The 20,244-nt window shown below is 46.0% G+C and overlaps 2 protein-coding genes across 8 annotated transcripts in view; one reads left to right on the forward strand and one right to left on the reverse strand.

Annotated features, from left to right (window-relative positions):
- Positions 1 to 8,033, reverse strand: part of LOC114680755 (ATP-binding cassette sub-family A member 17-like) — a 71,751-nt gene extending 63,718 nt beyond the window's left edge. For 4 of the 5 annotated variants that reach the window (XR_005090304.1, XM_037200632.1, XM_028853888.2 and 1 more), the window contains exons 1-2: positions 3,102 to 3,314; positions 1,775 to 2,036 (exon numbers count right to left, since the gene is read on the reverse strand). Coding sequence is in view for 4 of the 5 variants with exons in the window: in XM_037200632.1 (XP_037056527.1) it covers positions 1,775 to 2,036; positions 3,102 to 3,155 (316 nt within the window). In the remaining variant the exon portion in view is untranslated. Of the gene's footprint in view, positions 1 to 1,774; positions 2,037 to 3,101; positions 3,315 to 7,236 lie in introns of those variants that run through there. The other variant, XM_037200631.1, reaches the window with a different exon arrangement.
- Positions 8,034 to 8,384: 351 nt separating this feature from the next.
- Positions 8,385 to 20,244, forward strand: part of Abca3 (ATP binding cassette subfamily A member 3) — a 61,440-nt gene continuing 49,580 nt past the window's right edge. The window contains exons 1-2 of one of the 3 annotated variants that reach the window (XM_028853871.2): positions 8,385 to 8,603; positions 17,296 to 17,527. The gene's annotated coding sequence lies outside the window, so the exon portion shown is untranslated. The remainder of the gene's footprint in view (positions 8,604 to 17,295; positions 17,528 to 20,244) is intronic. The other 2 variants (XM_037201427.1, XM_037201428.1) reach the window with 2 other exon arrangements.

Genomic DNA, 20,244 nt, shown 5'->3' on the forward strand with positions numbered 1-20,244 from the left:
TTTTTTTATATGTAGTTTGCTTTTTCCTCTTTTTACCCTTCAGGTCCTTGCATTTATATTATGGCTTCCAGTTTCTTGTTTTTATGGGGTTCCAGAGTGTGTGAAAGAATGGGTCTCTGCATCTATATCCTTTTCTTATGTATTTTCTTGGGTTCTTTTCTTTCTGTTTGTTTGTTTTGTCCTATTCCAATGTATTGGTTTTTGTTTTATTGTATTATATTATAGTTTATTATTATCCCTTAGAAGCCTGGTTGTTTTCTAATGAGAGACAAAAAGGAGGTGGATCTAGATGGAAAAGGAGGTAGGGAGGAACTGGAAGGAGTAGGAGGGGAAACCATAATCAGGATATATTATATGAGAATTTTAAAAAAATCTATTTGCAATAAAAGGGGGAAAAAAAGAACTGTCCACATTGAATGGCAATAGAGCTGGGAGTAAAGCAACCTTTCCTTTAAATTTGAATTCTGTCTTTAAGAAATTAGAATATTCTTAAAGCCAGGCATGGTGGTGCACTCAGGAGTCAGATATCAATAGTGAAAGCTGAAAGATCAGAGAAGCAGAACAACCAGTCACCAGACTTCTCACCTCTACGAAATCTCAGACCAAATTGGGGGTGGGGGAGATTCTGTCTCCACTCACCTTATATTCCTGTCTCCACCTGATGATCGTGCTAGGATTAAAGGTGTGAACCACTGCTGGGCTCTGTAATCTCATGTAGCCCAGGGTGGCCTTGAACTCCTGATCTTGCTGCTTCCTCCTCCCACGTGCTAGGATTAAAGGTGTGTGCCACTGCCTGGCCTCTATGGCTAACTAGTAGCTAGTTTCACCCTCTGATCTCCAGGCAAGCTTTATTTGTCAGAACACAAACAACATATCATACGACAGAGAGACTGGCATAGGAATGGCTGGTACAAAGTGACCCACATAAAGCCGGTGCTGAAGAAAGCACAGAGACGAAGAGTACCAGAGGAAGCTAGAGAGAGAGAGTCTGTGTGTAATGGGAAGCCATAGAAGGGTGTAAGTAGGGGATGGGAAAATTTCCTAGTGACCCCGTGAGTATCTTTCTGCCTCTTTTTGGAGACTGAGTTACAATAAGAAAAGAGAAGCAGAGAAACCTGTTAGACTCTGTGAGTGTGTTGTGGAATAATCATTTTATACTGTGAAGATATGTCATTTTGATTGGTTTAATAAAAAGCTAAATGGTAGGGCAGTGGTGGTGCATGCCTTTAATCCCAGCACTCTGGAGGCAGAGCCAGGCAGATCTCTGTGAGTTCGAGGCCAGCCTGGGCTACAGTGCAAGATCCAGAACAGGCACCAAAACTTCACAGAGAAACTCTGTCTCGAAAAACCAAAAAAAAAAAAAAAAAAAAAGAAAAAAAATTTGATTAGTATTTAAACCTTGTAATACAAGTATACAAGCCTCCAGTGTGGTCTGTAAAATAATAAAAATGCATCAAGGACAGTTTTCCTTCAATTACCACCTCAAACACTATAATTTGTAGATTCCAAATTTTGGATCACTTTTGTAAGAACTCTCAGGAAAAAGCTTCACTATAAAAATGCCTTCCCAGGATGGTAATATGACTCCAGCAAGCCTGACAGCCTGAGTTCAGTCCCCAGAACCCACAGGTAGGAGAGAAATGACTGGCAAGTTGTCCTCTGACTTCCACTTGTATGCCATGGTATGTACACATACACACAATAAATAAATGTAATAAAACATTTAGTGCAATAAAAAAGTGAAATGCCCTCCCTATTCCATCTTATATCTGACCTTCAAAGTCAACAGCAAAGGTTTGTTCCACCATTTCAGTGACAGCTTTCAAAGTCTCGCTTTTGGAAGGGATATAAACCAACTGAAATTTATTTTTCAGAGGATACTTATTGAAATATATTGGCAGTAAACTGATATCAATTGGTTGGTAGTTAGTAGTTGATACGTGTTTTGGCATACTGTTGAAACGAAGATACAATACAATTGTAGAAAATAGTAACGGCATCAAGAGTTCCAGAAGTGTTATCAGAGTCTTCCGCTTCTAAAACAGAAACAACAGCTGTGTGTTAATCCCAGACAAAATTCAAGTGTCCATTTCTACGTGGCAAGCACCCTACTTACACCCTTCTATAGCTTCCCAATACACAGAGACTCTATCTAAACTCTGCCCCTGCTTTTCTCTCTAGCTAAAACTCTTCTATTTAAAACCCTGAGGCTGGAGAGAGACCTTCTAAGTACTGTCTTAGCATACATGAAGCATGATCCCCAGTATTGAAAAAACCAAATGTGGTTATTCACATCTGTAATCCTAGCACTCAAGAGGTTTGAAGACAGACAGATCAGAAATTCAAGGTCATTCTTGGCGACTTAGGAAGTTCAAGCCCATCCTTTAATATACCTTAGAGACCCTGTCTCAAAACAAACAAACAAATCGAAAATAACAAACGAAAAACCTATTTCATTTCTTCTAGCCTTCCTACACAAAACGCACACAAGAAAGGGGAAAAACAGAATGAGAGCCAGCTAAGCATCTCCATTCAATACCTGTTCTAAACCATCAATGGCTAGAAATCAATGGCAAGGGCTGCATTTAACAATGAGAGCTAACAGAATTACTGTGGGAGCGTGAATTTTTAGAAATGAAGTTCTTAACTGTTCTTCAACTCATTATTAGTGACTGTGATGTCAACTTGATGGAATCTAAAATCACTTGGGAGATAGGCCTCTGGGCGTGCCTGTGGTGATTAATTTTTATTAACTGAGGTGAGAAGATTTGTTTAGCTTGTGTGGCACCATTCCATAGCTAGGATCTCAGACTATGTACATGGAAAAGGAGGACGGAGCAGTATGCATTCACTGTCCTCTGCTCCCTGACTCTGAGTGTGATATGACCACCTGCTTCAAGCTGACACAATGACTTCTGCATCACAATAACTGTACCTTTAAGCTGGGAGCTAGAACAAACCCTCTCTCCCTTAAGTGGCTTTTGTCAGGGTGTTTTATCACAGCAACAGGAAGAGAAACTAAGACTGTAACTTATTTAACTTAAACATGCAGTGCTCCTGAGGATCTACATCTTCCCCAAAGATGACAAGCATACCCGTACCTTTAAGATGAAATTCTTCCAGAGAAGAAGTTTTAACTTCTTGAACACTGCCATTGTACCCCCAGCTGAAGGTGCTCACCACTAGTCAGGAAACAAATTGAGACAATATTATGTATAACACAAAAATGTTAAGAAGTATTCTTTCATCCAGGTATAGTGGCGCACACCTTTGATTCCAGCACTCAGGAGGCAGAGGCAGGCAGATCTCTGTGAGTTAAATGCCAGCCTGGTCTACAGAGTGAGTTGCAGGACAGCTAGGGCTACATAGTGAGACCCTGTCCTGAAAAAAAAAAAAAAGAAGAAGAAGAAGTATTCTTTGCATCCTTGGATAACTTTGTTCTTGTGGGCACTCAGAACATTTTCAAATTACTTTTCTTCTTTTCTATTCTTAATCCTTCTCCATCTTTTTGGGCTGATTCTTCCTCCTCTCCGAAGCCTGTAAACATTAAGGAGCTACAGGGCTCAGTCACTGGACTCCTTTTCATGCCAACATGTGACCTCACGTAGCCATGATAGTATCCACGTACATTCAGACAATGTCTACTTTGATTTCTCTAGCCTGGACTTTGCCTCAAGCTCTTTTCCCAAATAGTCAGCTGTAGGATATCTGTCCCTGCCCGACTGTGTTTTATCTCAAAACTGACCTGACCATGGTCACCCTAAAACAAGTCATCCCACAGTCTTCTTCACCTCAGTTCATGTTGTTCGAATCTAGATGGTCTTATAATAAAAATAATAATAAAAAACCCTGAGCCAGATATTGGGGTGAAAGCTGAAAGATCAGAGAAGCGGAGCAGCCAGCCACTAGTTCTTACCTCTACTAAGTTCTCAGCCTAAAGAGAGTGAGTTCCTGTTTCCTCATGCCTTACATACCTTTTTCTGGCCAGCCATCACTTCCTGGGATTAAAGGCGTGTACACTTCCCAGTACTAGGATTAAAGGTGTGTGCCACCACTGCCTGGCTCTGTTTTCAGTGTGGCCTTGAACTCACAGAGATCCAGGTGGATCTTTGCCTCTCCAGTGACAGGGCTAAGGGTGTGAGCCATCACTGTCTGACCTCTATGTCTAATCTAGTGGCTGGCTCTGTCCTCTGATCCTCAGGCACAATTATTAGCATGCACATATCACCACAAATTCATATCAGTTCTATTCTTCCATTAACGGTTGTTACTGCCATCTCTTTTGAAGCCTAAATGCAGATTGTCACAAACTGTTGTTGGTCCAGCCTTTGAAATACTCACTGGCGCCTTTCACCACCCGATTCTTATCACCCCTTGCCTTGCCTGAGTTCTTGCAGGAGCTCCAGGAGGGCAATCGCTGCACCTGATCTAGTCATCTTGCAACTAATTTTCTATGCAATGACAAGAACAATAAAGTTCAAGTCAGACCACCTCTGCTCTTCCACCACAAACTCTGCTGGCTCCCATCTCTCTCCAAGAAAAAGCCTTGCCTTACAATGACTTACAAAGTTCTGCAGTATACAGTTTCTATTATTTCATCCTTCACCCAGGTACTTTACTGTTCCTGCTACGACATCACAGGCCTAGCTACTGTTCCAAAACACAACAAACACCACTGCACCAACATTTGGAGTTCTCGTGCCAAGTACACAATTCCTTCATGTCTTTATATGGAGAATTCTACAGTTTCTTTTTTCGGAAGTTACCATCTCAGTGAGGTTTTCATTGACCATTCTAAATAAAATTTCAATCACTTGAAACATCCATATCTATTTTTCATGTTTATTTTTCTTCTTAGCATATTTAAGCAGAGAAATGTTTTTTTATTTCAGGACTGGGGATATGGCTCAAGAAATGGCTCAGTGGGTAAAATCTTTGCTGCACAAAATGCTTGCAGGACCTGAGTTCAGTCCCCAACACCCATGTGAAAGTTAGCACATGCCTATAACCCCAGCACTAGCTGAGCAGAGGCAGGCAGATCTTGGGGGCTCACTAGCCAGATAGTTTAGATGAAACAAGTTCAGTGACAGACCCTGCCTTAAAAATTAAGGTGCGTGGACTGTAGAGCTGGCTTAAGAGTCCATCCAGAGGATCCAAGTTCAGTTCCCTGCATCCACACGGGGCAGCTGACAATTGCCTGTAATTTCAGCTCCAGAAGATCTAATGTGCTCTTCTGGCCTCCACAGGCAGGCACACACACACACACACACACACACACACACACACACACACACACACTGGGGGGGTGTCGTAGAGGGTACAGAGACAGACAGACAGACAGACACACAAATACACAATAAATAATAAAATATTTTAAAATATGATGCAGTACTTCGGTGCCACCATAACCAGCTATACCTAAAATTTTAAAAAATCATTATATTGATTTTCTCTTACTTTAATGAACTACATGAGAATAAGTATTTATGAAAGAAAAAAAAAGAGGTTTACAGTTTTGAAGGCTGAAAGCGCAACATAGCACCAAGCTCTGGTAGTGGCCCTTGCGGCTTCATCAACTCAGGGCAGATTGTACCACACGGGTGAGAAACACATAGAAATGAAAACTTACATCATAAGGCAGGACGCCAAAGAGTGACTAAACCAGCTGAGGTTACTCTTTCTCAAGGGTCTTCCAATGACCTAAGGCTTAATCACCAGGCCCCAACTTAAATAAAGACTCTATCACCTCAACATCACCACTTACCCCTTTGGGCACAAACTGCATCTCCCATGCTCATATTCTCTGGCTGGTTTACCTGAACCCCCATTAATAGGTGTTTTAATTTTTCAACAAGAATATATTCATATAATATACTTGTTAAATTTTAAATTTGGGAATGTACTGATCCATCCATATGAATCACCTACATTTTTTAAATGATTAAAAGCTATGCAAATTATATTTTAAGCATTTAGTGATTTACTCAAGCACAGCTGTGGCAATGTTATTATAGTTTCTGCACTACTTGGATATTTAATAGTACAAGTCTAAATAATTCACTGACACATTCAATGAATTTATGCACATTCCATGCAATTCTGTTTATATAATTTTTTTAAAGATTTATTTATTTATTTATTATGTATACAGCATATGTGACTGCAGGCTAGAAGAGGGCACTAGATCTCATTACAGATGGTTGTGAGCCACCATGTGGTTGCTGGGAATTGAACTCAGGACCTCTGGAAGAGCAGTCAGTGCTCTTAACCTCTGAGCCATCTCTCCAGCCCGCGTTTATATACTTTTAAAATTACAATATCTTCACTAGTCTAACGATACATTGTTGAGGACTCTGAATTGTGTTAAACAGGTGTTTTAATACTTACATTTCACATTTCAAGTTTCATCTGTACAGTCAATATACAATAAAAATGTGAATTTAACACAAGCACCTATTTTGTGAGATGCTGAGGAACATTCTTCATCAAACTCCCAGTCCCATCTTATATTTAAGGGAAATTCTAAGTCACTCAGCTCTGTTCCTAGATTTACTTCTGCAGAACAAGGATTCGGTTTGGAAAGGACTGCGGGGTTGCCAGCTCTAATCAGTTTAAGCTAGCAAGGACAAGTCCCGGTTTGAAAGAAAAGCAATTAAGGAAGACGCAGGCTAAAGTACTATACTAGTTAGCCAGCGTGAGGTAGAGAATGAGAAAAACATTCTGTTTGGAGGAATGATGGAAAGTCCTTTGGAGATGTTCGCAGCACGCTAATAATCCAAATCCCTACCTTTCTTCAATTGCCCCCCCCCCAGCTCATTACAGACATGCATCATGCTACCATTTAATTGGCATTTAAGTGCTAGGCATTATAATCCCTTAAACACGCATTTTTTTTTCATTTCACTTTCAAAAAAGACGGTGGGTGGGAGGGAACAACAACTCTTGAATTTTCTATTGTTACCATTTCAATCTTAGGAATAGGAAATAAAGTTTCTGAAAAGTGAAATGACTTGAATACACTAGTGAAGGACTCAAGACCTGAAGCCAGGTCTTTATGACTGCTTTATTCAGCAAACTGGGCTAGAGCGGTCTCTGTGCAAGGTGTTCTAGGACCCCAGGGATGACCATGTGCCAGGGAGCCCACCTTCTGGGTTAACCATATTGGACCCCAGAGAGTGAGGGGTTCCGACCACAGTGAAACTGACATTGACTCGGAAGTCACGATCCCGGGGTTACCTTACAGCACCTGCCGCGGCCGGCCCCCGCAGCCCAGAAGCTGGGAAAGGCTGCGCCCCACTCACCGCCCGCACCGAGCCGGTGGCCGCGGGCGCTCAGGGACCCACTGCGACTGTTGGCCCCGCGACGGCGTCGCCCACGCTCCACCCGGTGACCCACTTCTCCCGGGCCGGCCGCGCGGCTGCACAGCCATGGATCCAGGAACCTGTGATTGATTCCAGCGCCATTCCCTCCGGCCTGAGCCGACCAGAGGGCACGCGGATGCTCGCACCCTCCGGTCTGAAGAACCACGACCTCCGACCCTCTCGCCTCAGACTGCCTCCGTGCCTCAGTCTACCGCCTGACGAGGTCCCAACGCCCCAGTCTCCTGCCTGAGGGAACCCTAACGCCCCACCCTTCTGCCTGAGGGGAGCCTGAACCCTAATACCCTCCTCCCAGCCCCACCCCACTCCGATTCCGTTCTCCTAGCGGTGCTGCTGGGCTGGGTCGGGACTCCCGCTTTACTCGCTGCCAGCTGTCGCCGGCCAGGTTCCTCAACCTAACCTCACTAGGACCTGGGTTTCTTCTGCTCAGACAGGAGCAGAAAGTAGCACCTTCCCTTGGTGACACGGTGGAGCGAGGGCCCCGAGGAGAAAGAGGAACTTCAAAGAGTAAAACCCGCCGCGAAAGTGAAATTCCTGATGTTACAGCCTCAACGGCTTGGAAACACAGTCGTCCTGACGCGAGCTTCAGGCCCACAGCCCCGGGGCTCCATCTCCCGGCGTCGCGCGCTCAGTCTCGGAAGCAGAGCCCCGGACAGAGCCCCCTGCTGGACACGGACAGGGGCGCGCTGCAGGCTCAGGCGCGCGCGCGCGTGCGGACCCAAACCCGCAGGGGCGAGCCATCACGCACGCGCCGTGCGGCCCCGCCCCGCCCCTCCCCGCCCGCCCGCGCGCGCGCGCGCGCCTGCGGGAGGCGCGCCCTCCGGGGAGTACTGCGCAGACGCAGGATCCGGAATGGTGAACTCGGAGCCGGCGTAGCGCGACGTGGAGCGCCCTCTGTCGGAGCTGGGCAACATGTGCCAGGCACTGCGCAGGCGCCGAATCCAAAGCTTAGGCGAGGCCAAGCCGGCCGGGAGCAAACCCAGGGCACCTGCAGGGGCGGCCCACTGCGCACGCGCGGGCCGACGCGCCCCCTGTAGGAGTCGGAGCTTCCTGGTGCGTGCTTCCACCCGCGCCTGTCTCCGGTGCTTCCTCCCCGCAGGGCGGCCTCAGCTGTCAGCGCCGGCCGCAGCCGCCCCTGCTAGGCTGGAGCGGAACCGGGCATCTAAGGGAGGGAACCTGGCGAGACAGCTCCTCCGGCCGCCGCCGCCCTGGCGCTGAGGGTCGGTGAGTGCCGCTAGGACCCGTCACTCGCGCGCTAGCTCCGGGGTCTGAGGTTTGCAGTCCTTGCCGGTGTCTCCACTCTGCCAGCGGGCAGCGCCCCAGCCCGGGGCCTCGCACCGGGACCGTCCGCGCGTGTTGCCGCAGGTGTTGCTTTCGCGGCGTCCTCGAGCCTGGGTGTGTCCCCGCTATAGCGGGGCCGCTGGGAGCGCAGGAACCAGCTCAGACAGCCAGGGTCGTGAGGGGGTCCATTGTGCGGGCCCGGCAGATGGACAGACAGCCGCCGCCCTCCGGCGCATTCCTGGCTGCGGGGTAGCAGGCCGGCCGAGTGCTCCCGGCGCACCACCGGGTCGGTGTTGGTGCGGGATGGTATTCCTCCCAGCATCAGAGTCCTTCCAGCTCCACCCTCTTCATTCTCATGAACTTCAGGGTAGGGTTCAAAGGGTGCTTTGGTAGGGGTTGAAGTTGGCAAAGCCCCTGGTGTGCAGGACAGGACAAGACAGGGAAGGGGGAACCACCGGCGTGGGCTATGGTCCTGCAGCATCTGTGCCCAGGGTCAGGTGTCCGAACTTCAGCCAGCCCCGGAGGGATAGCGTCGCCTTCTAAGTCTGGGTCCAGGGCAGATGGTCCTGGTGCTGCATGCTTGAGAGCCCCTGCTTGCCCTGTGTGTGGCCCAGCCGGGCCTTGTCTCGGAAGGTATTTCTGTCTGCCCCTTTGCTCCAGACCCGGCAGATTCTTGAATCATGGATAGGGACTTGGTGTTTGCACATCAGGAGCACTCGGGAAATGCTCCCAGAATGAGGGGCGAGGCTCTGTAGTAACACTGTGGAGACCCAGGCAAAGTTCAAGAAAATGAGTTCCACCCTTGTCTTCTAAGCAGCCTTATTTCGTGCAGAAAGTTTTGGTGTTGCTGTTATTAAGCTTGAAAGACTGAGACCATTTTAGGAAGCTTGCCTCATGGGAAATGAGAGAGGGGGGTAGGGAGAGGGAAAGATGATAAAAGCGGATGCCATAGGAATCTCCCTCACCACATTGGTTTGAACTGAGCCCTTGAAAACAGCTAACATCTTCCTCTAAGGTGCTGTGCCAACAATCTGGCCAGACAGCCTTTTGGAGCATGACAAGGTAGTTGTAGCTGTTTTAACAAGCCACTAACTTCTCATATTATCTTGACCAGGTAGTCTCATGGAAACTGTTTTGACTTAGTCTTAACTGAGAAGGCTTAACTTGGCCTTATGGAGTTTGTGGTTTCTCCTCCAACCTTGCTCCTGGCAGTTGGCAGGAGGCTCCTTTGCTATGGAGTCTGTCGGGAGCTCCATCCTAGAGCTCTTAGGTGTGCCTGTCACTCTTCTAGTGGGCAAGGCTCCAGGCGTGGTTCCCAGTCACTAGCGATGGTCTTAGAGATCTTAGGATGGCACTACTCACACGAAGCTGGCAGAACGCAGCAACAGGACTGGCAGAATGGGTCGGTGGTGAAGGTGTTTGACTAGAAAACTGGACAGGTTGACTTAGAGCCCTGTGCCCATGTGGTAGAAGGAGAGCGCCAACTCCTTCAGGTTGCCCTTGCCCTCCGTATAGACACCATGGTGTAAGCATGCCCCCGCCACAGCACAAAGAAAGAATTAAACACTGTAGTTTTCGTTAAAGAATGAGATGAGTGGCCGGTGGCACCTCCAGAAGATCTGCCACAGGTGTCCCGAGGAGTGGTTTCCATTCGGAGCAGGAGCTCTAGACTGAGGCTGTGTGTTAGAATTGCCCAGACCAAAGCCCACAGTCTTCATGGGTAGGCCTCAACATCAGTCTCTGTCAGAAAACACCCCTAGAAGACTCTGCTTTACAGCTAAGGAAGAACTCCTGCTAACCAGAGACAGCATTAGAGAGGGGCCTGGCAGCAAAGTAGGCCAGGAAACGTAGGGTTTCACCAGGTACAGCAATATGCTGGGTGATAGTAAGCAGCCTAGAGTGCTGAAGGCCCATACTGTGTGGAGAGAAGGGCCTGAGGGCCATGCCTGCACTGATGCCCATTCCCCTTGAATGGCACAAGGCCTGGAGTCAACAGGGCAGTAGTCACCTTTGCAGAAGCCATAATGCACTCCTTGCTGCTTTGCTTGTTATGGAAGATCCATGGTTACCTCTCTGGGGACTCGTGTTTCTTCATTACCTCATTCCCCATGCCTAAGAAGGCAGAAAAGCTAGTTATCCAGGTGGGACAAAGGCCGTAGCATGGGAATTAGTCAGGAAAGTAAGCAGCAGCATAAGTTTTGTGGAATTCTCTTCATAGAGCATTCTTTGGGCCACATATTTGGCCTAAATATAGTCTGCCAAGATTCTCACCAAGAGCTTCCTGTTCTAGGGAGACCACTGCCACCAAGTCTAGATAGAGCAAGTAACCGTGAGTGTATGTTCCAGAAACTACAGTTCTCTATCTACCTGGGCCTACAGAACAAATCACCCAATCTCAGACTTGGCTTCCTAGGGCTCTAAGACAGAGGCTCTGGCTTGTAGGCCCTGATCACCTCATCCACATAAGGGCCACTATGTAAGCAAGTCATCCACATACACTTTCCTTGTGTGCTGCTCTATAGAAGAGAATTTGAGAGTGTCCATATATAATTGACTATAATTGAATAATAAATCCCAACAAATGAATCTAGAAATATAGATAAATATGGACCTTTTAAAAAGATACAAGGTGAGGCCAGGTGGTGGTTGTGCATGCCTTTAATCTCAGCACTTGGGAGGCAGAGGCAGGGGGATCTCTTGAGTTTGAGGCCAGCCTGGTCTACAGAGTGAGTTCCAGGACAGCCAGGGTTACACAGAGAAACTGTATCTCAAACAAACAAACAAACAAACAGGATAAGAGGTAAAGTTAATATGATGAAAAAACTTCCAACATATTAATAGAACAAAAATTATAGTATAAGCATGCCTTGTAAAATGAAAGCCACAAGATCAGGCTCAAGTCGCTCAGGTGAAACCTAAGTCCTGGCATGTGGACATGCCGGTTCTCAGTCTGTTCATTTCAGTAGAACTTACAAATAAACATGATACACATTGTGTAGGCACAGATGCTGTGCTTCTGGGTCTGAGCTCATTTACCTGCCATTGCAAATGTTCTGGATGGATTTGGGTTGGTGTGTGTTTGCAGGTAAAAAAGATGCAAATTCTGGTCTTGGATGTTTTTTGGCATGGATCTTTATTTGTGGCACTCAGATAGCAGCTGTGGCAGTATAATGTAATAATTAACTGTCTTATGCTCGTCAGCTTTTTATTGCTCTTACAAATACTTGAGGCAACTGTTTTTATACAGGCTTATCTTGACTCATGGTTTTAGAGGTTTTGGCCCATGATCAATTGGCCCGTAGCTCCGAGGCCTATAGTAAGGTGGGGAGCAGGTGGCACACATGAAAGCTGCAGACATGACTGGGTCCCAAAAGAGTTCTCAAAGGTGTCCCAGTGGTGTGAGACCTCCTACCAGGCCCCACCCATTAAAGTTCCTGACAATAGTATTGAGCTAGGGACTCTGCTTTTCACATATGGGCCTTCCGGGGACACAGAGTCCAAACCACAGCACATCTATGTTCAGACACACATGTTCACTAGGACTCTATTCTTTGTATGAATTGCTTGAAAATTGTAATTCTTGTACCTTGTTGCCTTTTCCTTGAAAGGACAGGTTCACGTGTGGGGGTTTTGTGTGGCAGAGGGTTTTTTTCAATGGGGGTATACCTATAGATGTGTGTGTGTGTGTGTGTGTGTGTGTGTGTGTGTGTGTGTGTGTGTGTGTAGGCCAGAGGTCAGCATTAGTGGCTTCCTCTTTTGCTCTCCACATTAGTTTTTGAGACAGGCTCTTTCACGGAACCTGGAGCACATTAGTTTGGCTGGGTTGGCTGGCCAGCAAGCTCCAGCAGTTTCCTGCCTCTGCACCCTGTCTTCTGCACTGGCTCCCACTCCAGCACTGGGGTTGCAGACACACATTCCCATGCCTGGCTTTTCACATGGAAGCCAGGAACAGGCATCAGACCCCCCAGAACCAGAGTCACAGAACATTGTGAGCTGCCACATGGGTGCCAGGAACCAAACCTGGTCCTCTGCACCAGCAGTCACTACTCTTAACTGCTGAACCATCTCACTGCCCCCACCTCTTTTAAGGCAATTTCACACGCTGTCGCAGTTATTTGTTATTTAAGATTTTTTTTTTTTTTTTTTTTTTTTTTTTTTTTTTTTTTTTTTTTTTTTTTTTTGGTTTTTCGAGACAGGGTTTCTCTGCGTAGTTTTGCGCCTTTCCTGGAGCTCACTTGGTAGCCCAGGCTGGCCTCGAACTCACAGCGATCCGCCTGGCTCTGCCTCCCGAGTGCTGGGATTAAAGGCATGCGCCACCACCGCCCGGCCTATTTAAGAATTTTTAAAGATCCCTAGGATTGGAAATTTCAGGAAAGAAATCCATAGTTCTCTTTAAATCCCCCCAGTAACTCCTGCGCTAACCAGTGAACTCTGAAGGTGCTTGTCATCACTTCCCAGATAACTACAAAACTTTGTAAAGCTTTGGTTAGTCTCTGTTAAACTTTTTATTATACTTGTTTGTTTATTGTGTGTATATGTATGTACACACGTGTGTGTGTGTGTGTGTGTGTGTGTGTGTGTGTGTGTGTGTGTGCCTGTGCACATATGTGGGGAGAGATCAAAGGACAACTTATGAGAGTCGATTCTCTCCATCTACCTTGTGGTTTCTAGGAATTGAGCAGGTCACCAGGGGTGGCAGCAAGTGTCTTTACATACTGTGCCATCTCACTGGTCCTGTCTCTTTTTAAAAACCACATCCACCATACCTTTTTGTTTTGTTTTTGTTTTTTTCCTTTTTGGTTTTTCGAGACAGGGTTTCTCTGTGTAGTTTTGGTGCCTGTCCTGGATCTCACTCTGTAGACCAGGCTGGCCTCAAACTCACAGAGATCCACCTGGCTCTGCCTCCCGAGTGCTGAGATTAAACGCATGTGTGCCATAGCTGCCTGGCCCTCATGTTACCTTTTTAATATATATATACCTTGAGGACTGGAAAGATGGCTGAGAGGTTAAGAGCACTGGCTGTTCTTCCAGAGGTTCTGAGTTCAATTCCCACACCCACATGGTGGCTCACAACCATCTGTAATGAGATCTGGTACCGTCTTCTGCAATGCAGGCATACATGCAGACAAAAATACCATATAGATAATAATTTTAAAAAATGATATCTTGAAACATATGAACTTTATGTCTGAGATGCTTAAATAACTCCTGAGAGAGGCCCCACCACCACCCATGTTATAAGCTCTTCATCAGGATCCACAGCCACTGGCAAAACCAGAGTCTACAATGTATTAAATATTCATGAAGATTTTCTTATTTTAGAGAATACAAAAAAGTTGCTCACTATTCCTCTACCGTCATGTACTGTCTTGTTGACCCCACTTGAAAACAACTTGTAAGGTTCACAGATGAGGGCCATACCCTAAAAATGTGCCTGTTATTCTCCATTTTATTTCGTAATACGTATTCCATCTGCAGAAGCCATTGCATTTGACATTTTCCAGTGTTTAAATAGCCTCAGAAAAAGACCATGAACAAAATCAGAGTAGAAGTAAGCCACATGTGCTCCAGCAGCTGGAATGTACCCTTTAACTCTCTCTTAGGCAGAGTCCAAAGCCTTGTGTCGGCTGGGCATGGTGGCACATGATTTAATGCTGGTGCTTGGAAGGCAGAGGCAGGTGGATGTTAGGATTCTGCTCTCATTCCTCGGGGTCTGGCATCAGTGAGTTTGAGGCTAACCTGGTCTATCTACATAGTGAGTTCTACCAACCAGGGCTACATATTAGACAGACCCTGTCTTTGAAAAACATTAAAAAAAAAATAAGCCTTGGGGTCTGCTTTCATCTCCGTCACGTTGTTTGCTGCTACCAGGCTCGTGTCCGTGTTCAGACTTCAGGGTAGCTGTTTTTCCCAAACATGCTTTCATTTCCCGGTGGTCATCCAGTAACACCTCAGCGATGAAGCAACTTGAGCACCACGGTCACCCAGCCCTCTGTCTGTCTTACGTGCTGGCTGTCTACATACATACAGTTAATCCCTGTCTACTCCAGGATTTGGGGAGACTATCTGTGGTGATGTGAATGAGAACGGCCCCATAGGTTCATAGGGAGTGGCATTATTTGAACGGATTAGGATGCACAGCCTTAATGGAGTGGGTGTGGCCTTGTTGGAGGAAGTGGGTGGGCGCTGAGGTTTTGGAAGCTCAAGCCAGGTCCAGTGGGTCACTCTGTCTTCTACTGCCTGCTGATGCAGATGTAGAGCTCTTCTTGGCCCCTTCTCTGGCACCATGTCTGCCTGCGTGCCACCGTGAAGATAATAGACTAAACCTCTGAACCGTAAGCCAGTCCCAATTAAATGTTTTCCTTTATAAGAGTTGCCATGTCATGGTGTCTCTTCACAGCAATGGAAACCCTGACTAAACTGTCTTAGCTTAGTTTCCAAGTTATAAAAGAGATTAGCATTTACAGACTGTAAGCTGTAAGAGCATTATTGTGTCCATTAGTAAATCCTTAGCATGTTGTACAAATACCCATCACAGTAAGCATTTGGAATGTTTGTTGAATGAATCAATGCTTTCTGGTTTGTGTATCCTAAAAAGCCACAGATTCTGTCAGCAAATATTTATTAAGTTCATTCAGTATGCACATACGTAGACCTTTGGTCCTGGCCAGCTGCTGAGAATTCTCCAGATTGGTAAAAAAAAAAAAAAAAAAAAAAAAAAAAAAAAAAAAAAAAATGCTTTCCTAAAAGCATCTCAAGTAGGACAAAGCAGTAGGAACTGAAGGAAGAGCCCTAAGTGTGGCCAGCGCTGCCCACCAGGACACCCTTGTGTCACACACCTATATAGGATGTGAAGCACCGTGACCATCAGCTCTCTTTGAGCAACCTCAGCAGGCCTATTGATGGCTTTATGAAGGTTCCTTTCTTCTCCAGGCCTGTGACTCCCTGAGGGAGATGCACCAGTGCTAGGGACATGACAGACACATGGCACAAAGGGTTTTCTGCTCGACACCAGGTCCCTGCTGAGTTTTACTAGTTCCCCCCACCCCCGCCCCCACACCAAGACAGGGATTCTCTGTGTAGCTTCGGTGCCTGTCCTGGAACTCTATCTGTAGTCCAGGCTGGCCTGGAACTCACAGAAATCCGCCTGCCTCTGCCTCCGGAATGCTGGGATTAAAAGCCTTTTCCACCACCGCCCAGCAAGTTTTACTAGTTTTGAAGGCTCCAAAGCACCCTCTCCAAAGCATTGACACTGCTTTGCTCCATACTTGCAGATATTTATATGGCACAAAGAAATCGCATGACAGGGCTCAGTGTAGCTACCATGGTAGCTTGGTGGCAGAGTCCTCGCCTGGTGTGAATGAGGCACTAGTTTCAGTCCTGGCACTGATTGGGACTCTTCTAGCTTGCTGCTGAGCAGAGGCACCATAGTGCTCCTGGACTGGCAGAACCCATAGTCCCTCAGCTAAGAGCCGTTGTGAGAAAGACCATTTGACAGGACTCCTGCGATCTGCCAACAAGTTCTCAGAAACCAGCACTTGCTTTATACATAACCATTTGATTGTTCACTTCGAATACAAACATTGAAATACTTATTGCCTTGTGCAATGTTTGATATTTTAACTGGAAGCAAACAAGCCTTTGGGGGTGGGGGGGCAGCCTTCTCTTTCTGATGGTTTCCTCAGGAGCAAACTGAGCCCTCTTCAGTGGGACATTCTCAGAGGGTTCTAAAGTGGCCAAGTGCTGGTATTTGCCTTAGAGTAGCTGGCAGTTGTTAGCTCCCCTGAGGTTAGTCTCAGATCTCAGCCATCATCACTCCTGAGTACTCTTCAGTGCCACTGAAGTGTTAAGTGTGTGAAGGAACCTAACTTCCTGCCCTTGCGTACACTGGCTTTCGTAACCAGAAAGTGTTCCAGATTTTGTAATTCCAGGATCTCCTCCTTTAAATGGCTTTGCTCAAACACGGCACGCACAAGTGCGACTGTAGCCTTCGCTGAGACTTCAGATGAGGCTTAGCAAGGACAAAGCAGTAAGCAGGGTAGTGGGGGACGGGAACAAATTACTGAAGAGGTGGCGGGGCTGACTCCAACATTGCCTTCTAGGAGTGATACAGGAGGTGTTAGAAGGCTGTTCACGGTGTCTGGAATATAAAAATGGATATATCTTTGTATATAAATATGTAATGTATACATACTATATATCCTGTATATAAAAGATGAAGGTATGCAGGGGCTCAGAGCTCAGATTTAGAGGCTAAGACAGGCCAGGGTTCGAGCGCTGACGCAGCTTACCTGCAGTTGGGTCTTGGCTGGTACCTCCTTTTGGTCTCCATCTGTCAAGGGTGATAATACTAGGAACCTGAGCCATGTTAGGGCCCATCATGATAAAGTGCCAGGCACCACTGTAAATATGCATACTGTAAATCTGTGCCTCCCCATTGTCAGAGCTGCTCTGTTTTAGTAGTATCCTCTTTTGTGTGTTGCTGGGGGGATTACACCAGGCTCCTGTGAATATTGGGCAGGTGCTCTACCACTGATCTACATTCCCTAGTCCCTAAGAGACATACTCGGAACACATTTTGCTCTCTTACTTTCTAATTTGGTAAAAAGTGTTTTGTGGTCATTTTTCAAATTAGGCTTAAGCACCCTTCATCTACCCAAAGGTGCCAGAGAGTCATGCCTGTGAGCTCCAGGTCCCTCCAGATGTCCCTCGAGATTTCAGCATTCCTGCTCCCTAGGGCTGCTGCTTCTCTCCAGGGGCCCACAGCCTCCACCCCAAAGTCATTTGTGTAGTACTGCTGCCGCCAGGCCACTTCCCCCAGAACCTTGGAGGAACACCTGCAGCCAACCTTGCCGTCGGGGACTAAGGTCAGTTTCTGGTGCTGCCTCTGCAGTCGGCCGAGCTGTGTAAACTGTGTGTCCTTTACTGCTCTGGGCCTGAGAGGAATGGAAATAAGCAAGAGAGTGTTTATATTCTTGGACAATAGCCAAAAACCAAAACCATCTACTTCTTTAAACAGATGATTTTATTTCCTTTTTGAAAGGAGGTCTTATGTAGCTCAGGCTGGCTTTGAAATTACAGTGTGGTGGAGGAGGTTGAACTTGAGATTGCAGGCATTTGCCGTCATGCTCAGTTTATACAGTGCTTGGGGTTAAGCCCTGAGTGCTCTGCATGCTCGCTAGCCGAGCTACATCCTGAGCCCCAAAGCCTTTCTGAACTGTAGCCTTTTCATATCCCTTTCTGGTGGAGGGAGAAAGTTCCTCTCAGTCAAACTAGTTGCCAGTCTGGACTGGCTTTGACCAGAGCCACCTGGTCCCCCTTTCAGTGGACTGTTTGTGGAGCCCTGGGACGGTGAAATCTCTCAGTGGGTAAAGGCACTGCTGTTAAACACGATGACCTGAGTTTGATCTCGGGATCCAGCATAGAAGGAAATGATCGACTCCCTAAGTTGTCTTTGATCTACACACACAAGCAACACACACATAGAATAAATAGCTAAAAATGTATTAACATTAAAAAATTTAAAAACAACCACCGGCCTTAACAGATGCCATTAAATCACTGCTCCTTTATCGATCTTCTATAATTGTTTTTAAGACTTTATTGGTAGGCGTTTTTAGTTGCTGTTGTTTGGGTTTTGGTGGTTGGTAGTGGTAGGTTTCTTTTGTTTTTGTTTTGTTTTATTTGTTTGTTTGTTTGTTTAGACAAGGTCTCACTATGTAGCCCTGGCTGGCCTGGAATTCAGAGATCTATGTGCTTCTGTCTCAATCTCTTAAGTGCTGAAATTAAAGGCATGCATTACTAACCCTGGCCTGGTAGAGTATTTATTTATTTATTTATTTATTTATTTATTTATTTATTTATTTATTTTTGGTGTTTTGAGTAAGGATTTCTCTGTGTAGCCCTGGCCATCCTGGAACTCACTCTGTAGACCAGGCTGGCCCCAAACTCAGAGAAATCCGCCTGCCTCTGCCTCCCAAGTGCTGAGTTAAAGGTATGTGCCACTATGCTCGGCTTTGGTGTTTTAAAAATATACTTATTCTAAATTAATTTATTATATATATATATATATATATATATATATATATATATATATATACATGTATACTCATTCATCCATTTGTTTTTGTGGGTAGAACTCCAACTCATACAAGCTACACAGACAAACTGCTGCCTGCAGCCCTTACAAATTAAAATTATAAAAGTTTTCAGATTTATTAAGTTGCCAATTAATGACACTTTGTGTTGTCATAGTTTTTTTCACTTGTTAGTCCTTCCTGTCATTAAAAGTCACATTTTAAAAGTGGGTGTGATGGCTCATGCCTCACTCAGAAGGCTGATACCACAATTTTGAGGCCAACCTGAGCTAAATGCAAGACTCTGTCTCAAAAACAATCCATATTTTAAGTTAATTTGTGAGATTTCTCTACCACCCTCACTACATAAATTTTGAGTTTATGTTTTAAGAAGGCAAGATGTTTAGTTTTTAATTTTGGCGGGGGGGGGGTGTTCAAGACAGGGTTTCTCTGTGTAGCTTTGCGCCTTTTCCAGAACTCACTCAGTAGCCCAGGCTGGCCTCGAACTCACAGAGATCCACCTGTCTCTGCCTCCTGAGTGCTGAGATTAAAGGCATGTGCCACCACTGCCCAGCAAGATGTTTAGTTTTTAAAATAATTTTTTTTTAGATTTCTCTCTCTCTTCTTTAAATTGTGCGTCTGTGTCTGTGAGAGTGTGCGTACTTGAGTGCAAGCGCCCACAGAGGCCCCAGGTGTTAGACCCCTGTACCTGGAGTCCAGGCAGTTGTAAGCTGCCTGATGTACATGCTGGGGATCGACCTCAGTCCTCTCCAAGAGCAGTATGCAGTCCTAACCTCCAAGCCATCTCTCCAGCCCTAAAAAGATTCTTTATGGAAATTACTTTTAACTGTAAAAGTAAAAACAGGGATTTTTTTGGTTTTTTGTTTTGTTTTGTTTTGTTTTGTTTTGTTGTTGTTCGAGACAGGGTTTCTCCGTGTAGCTTTGTGCCTTTCCTGGAACTCACTTGGTAGCCCAGGCTGGCCTCGAACTCACAGAGATCCGCCTGCCTCTGCCTCCCGAGTGCTGGGATTAAAGACGTGCGCCACCACCACCCGGCGGGTTTGGTTTTTTGTTTGTTTGTTTGTTTGTTTCAAGACAGAATTTCTCTGTGTAGCCTTGGCAGTTTTGGAACTTGCTCTGTAGACTAGGCTGGCCTGGAACTCAGAGATCCACCTGCCTCTGCCTCCTGAGTGCTGGGATTAAAAGCGTGCGCCACCACTGCCCAGCTAGGGTTCCTTTAGAACAAACAAACAAACAGAAACCCTCTTTATCCCATAGACTCTAATCTCCAGCTACTCATGTTAGAGGCATGTTAGCTTTTGCTCATTAATGAGTGATTCAGGAATTATCTATATACCCTGTTTTGCCTTCATCTGACTAAGAATTGGTGTTTGATTAGTACTAGCCATGAACATAGAGCTGATTAACTGAGCTAAACTCCCCCTGTGAGTCACCAAGGCTTTTCCCCACTTGGAGTCTCTGAGCTGGGAAGTGCTTCTCTCTGCCTG

This window comes from Peromyscus leucopus, chromosome 8b (genome assembly GCF_004664715.2).
Source record: "Peromyscus leucopus breed LL Stock chromosome 8b, UCI_PerLeu_2.1, whole genome shotgun sequence".
In the NCBI taxonomy this organism is placed as follows: domain Eukaryota; kingdom Metazoa; phylum Chordata; class Mammalia; order Rodentia; family Cricetidae; genus Peromyscus; species Peromyscus leucopus.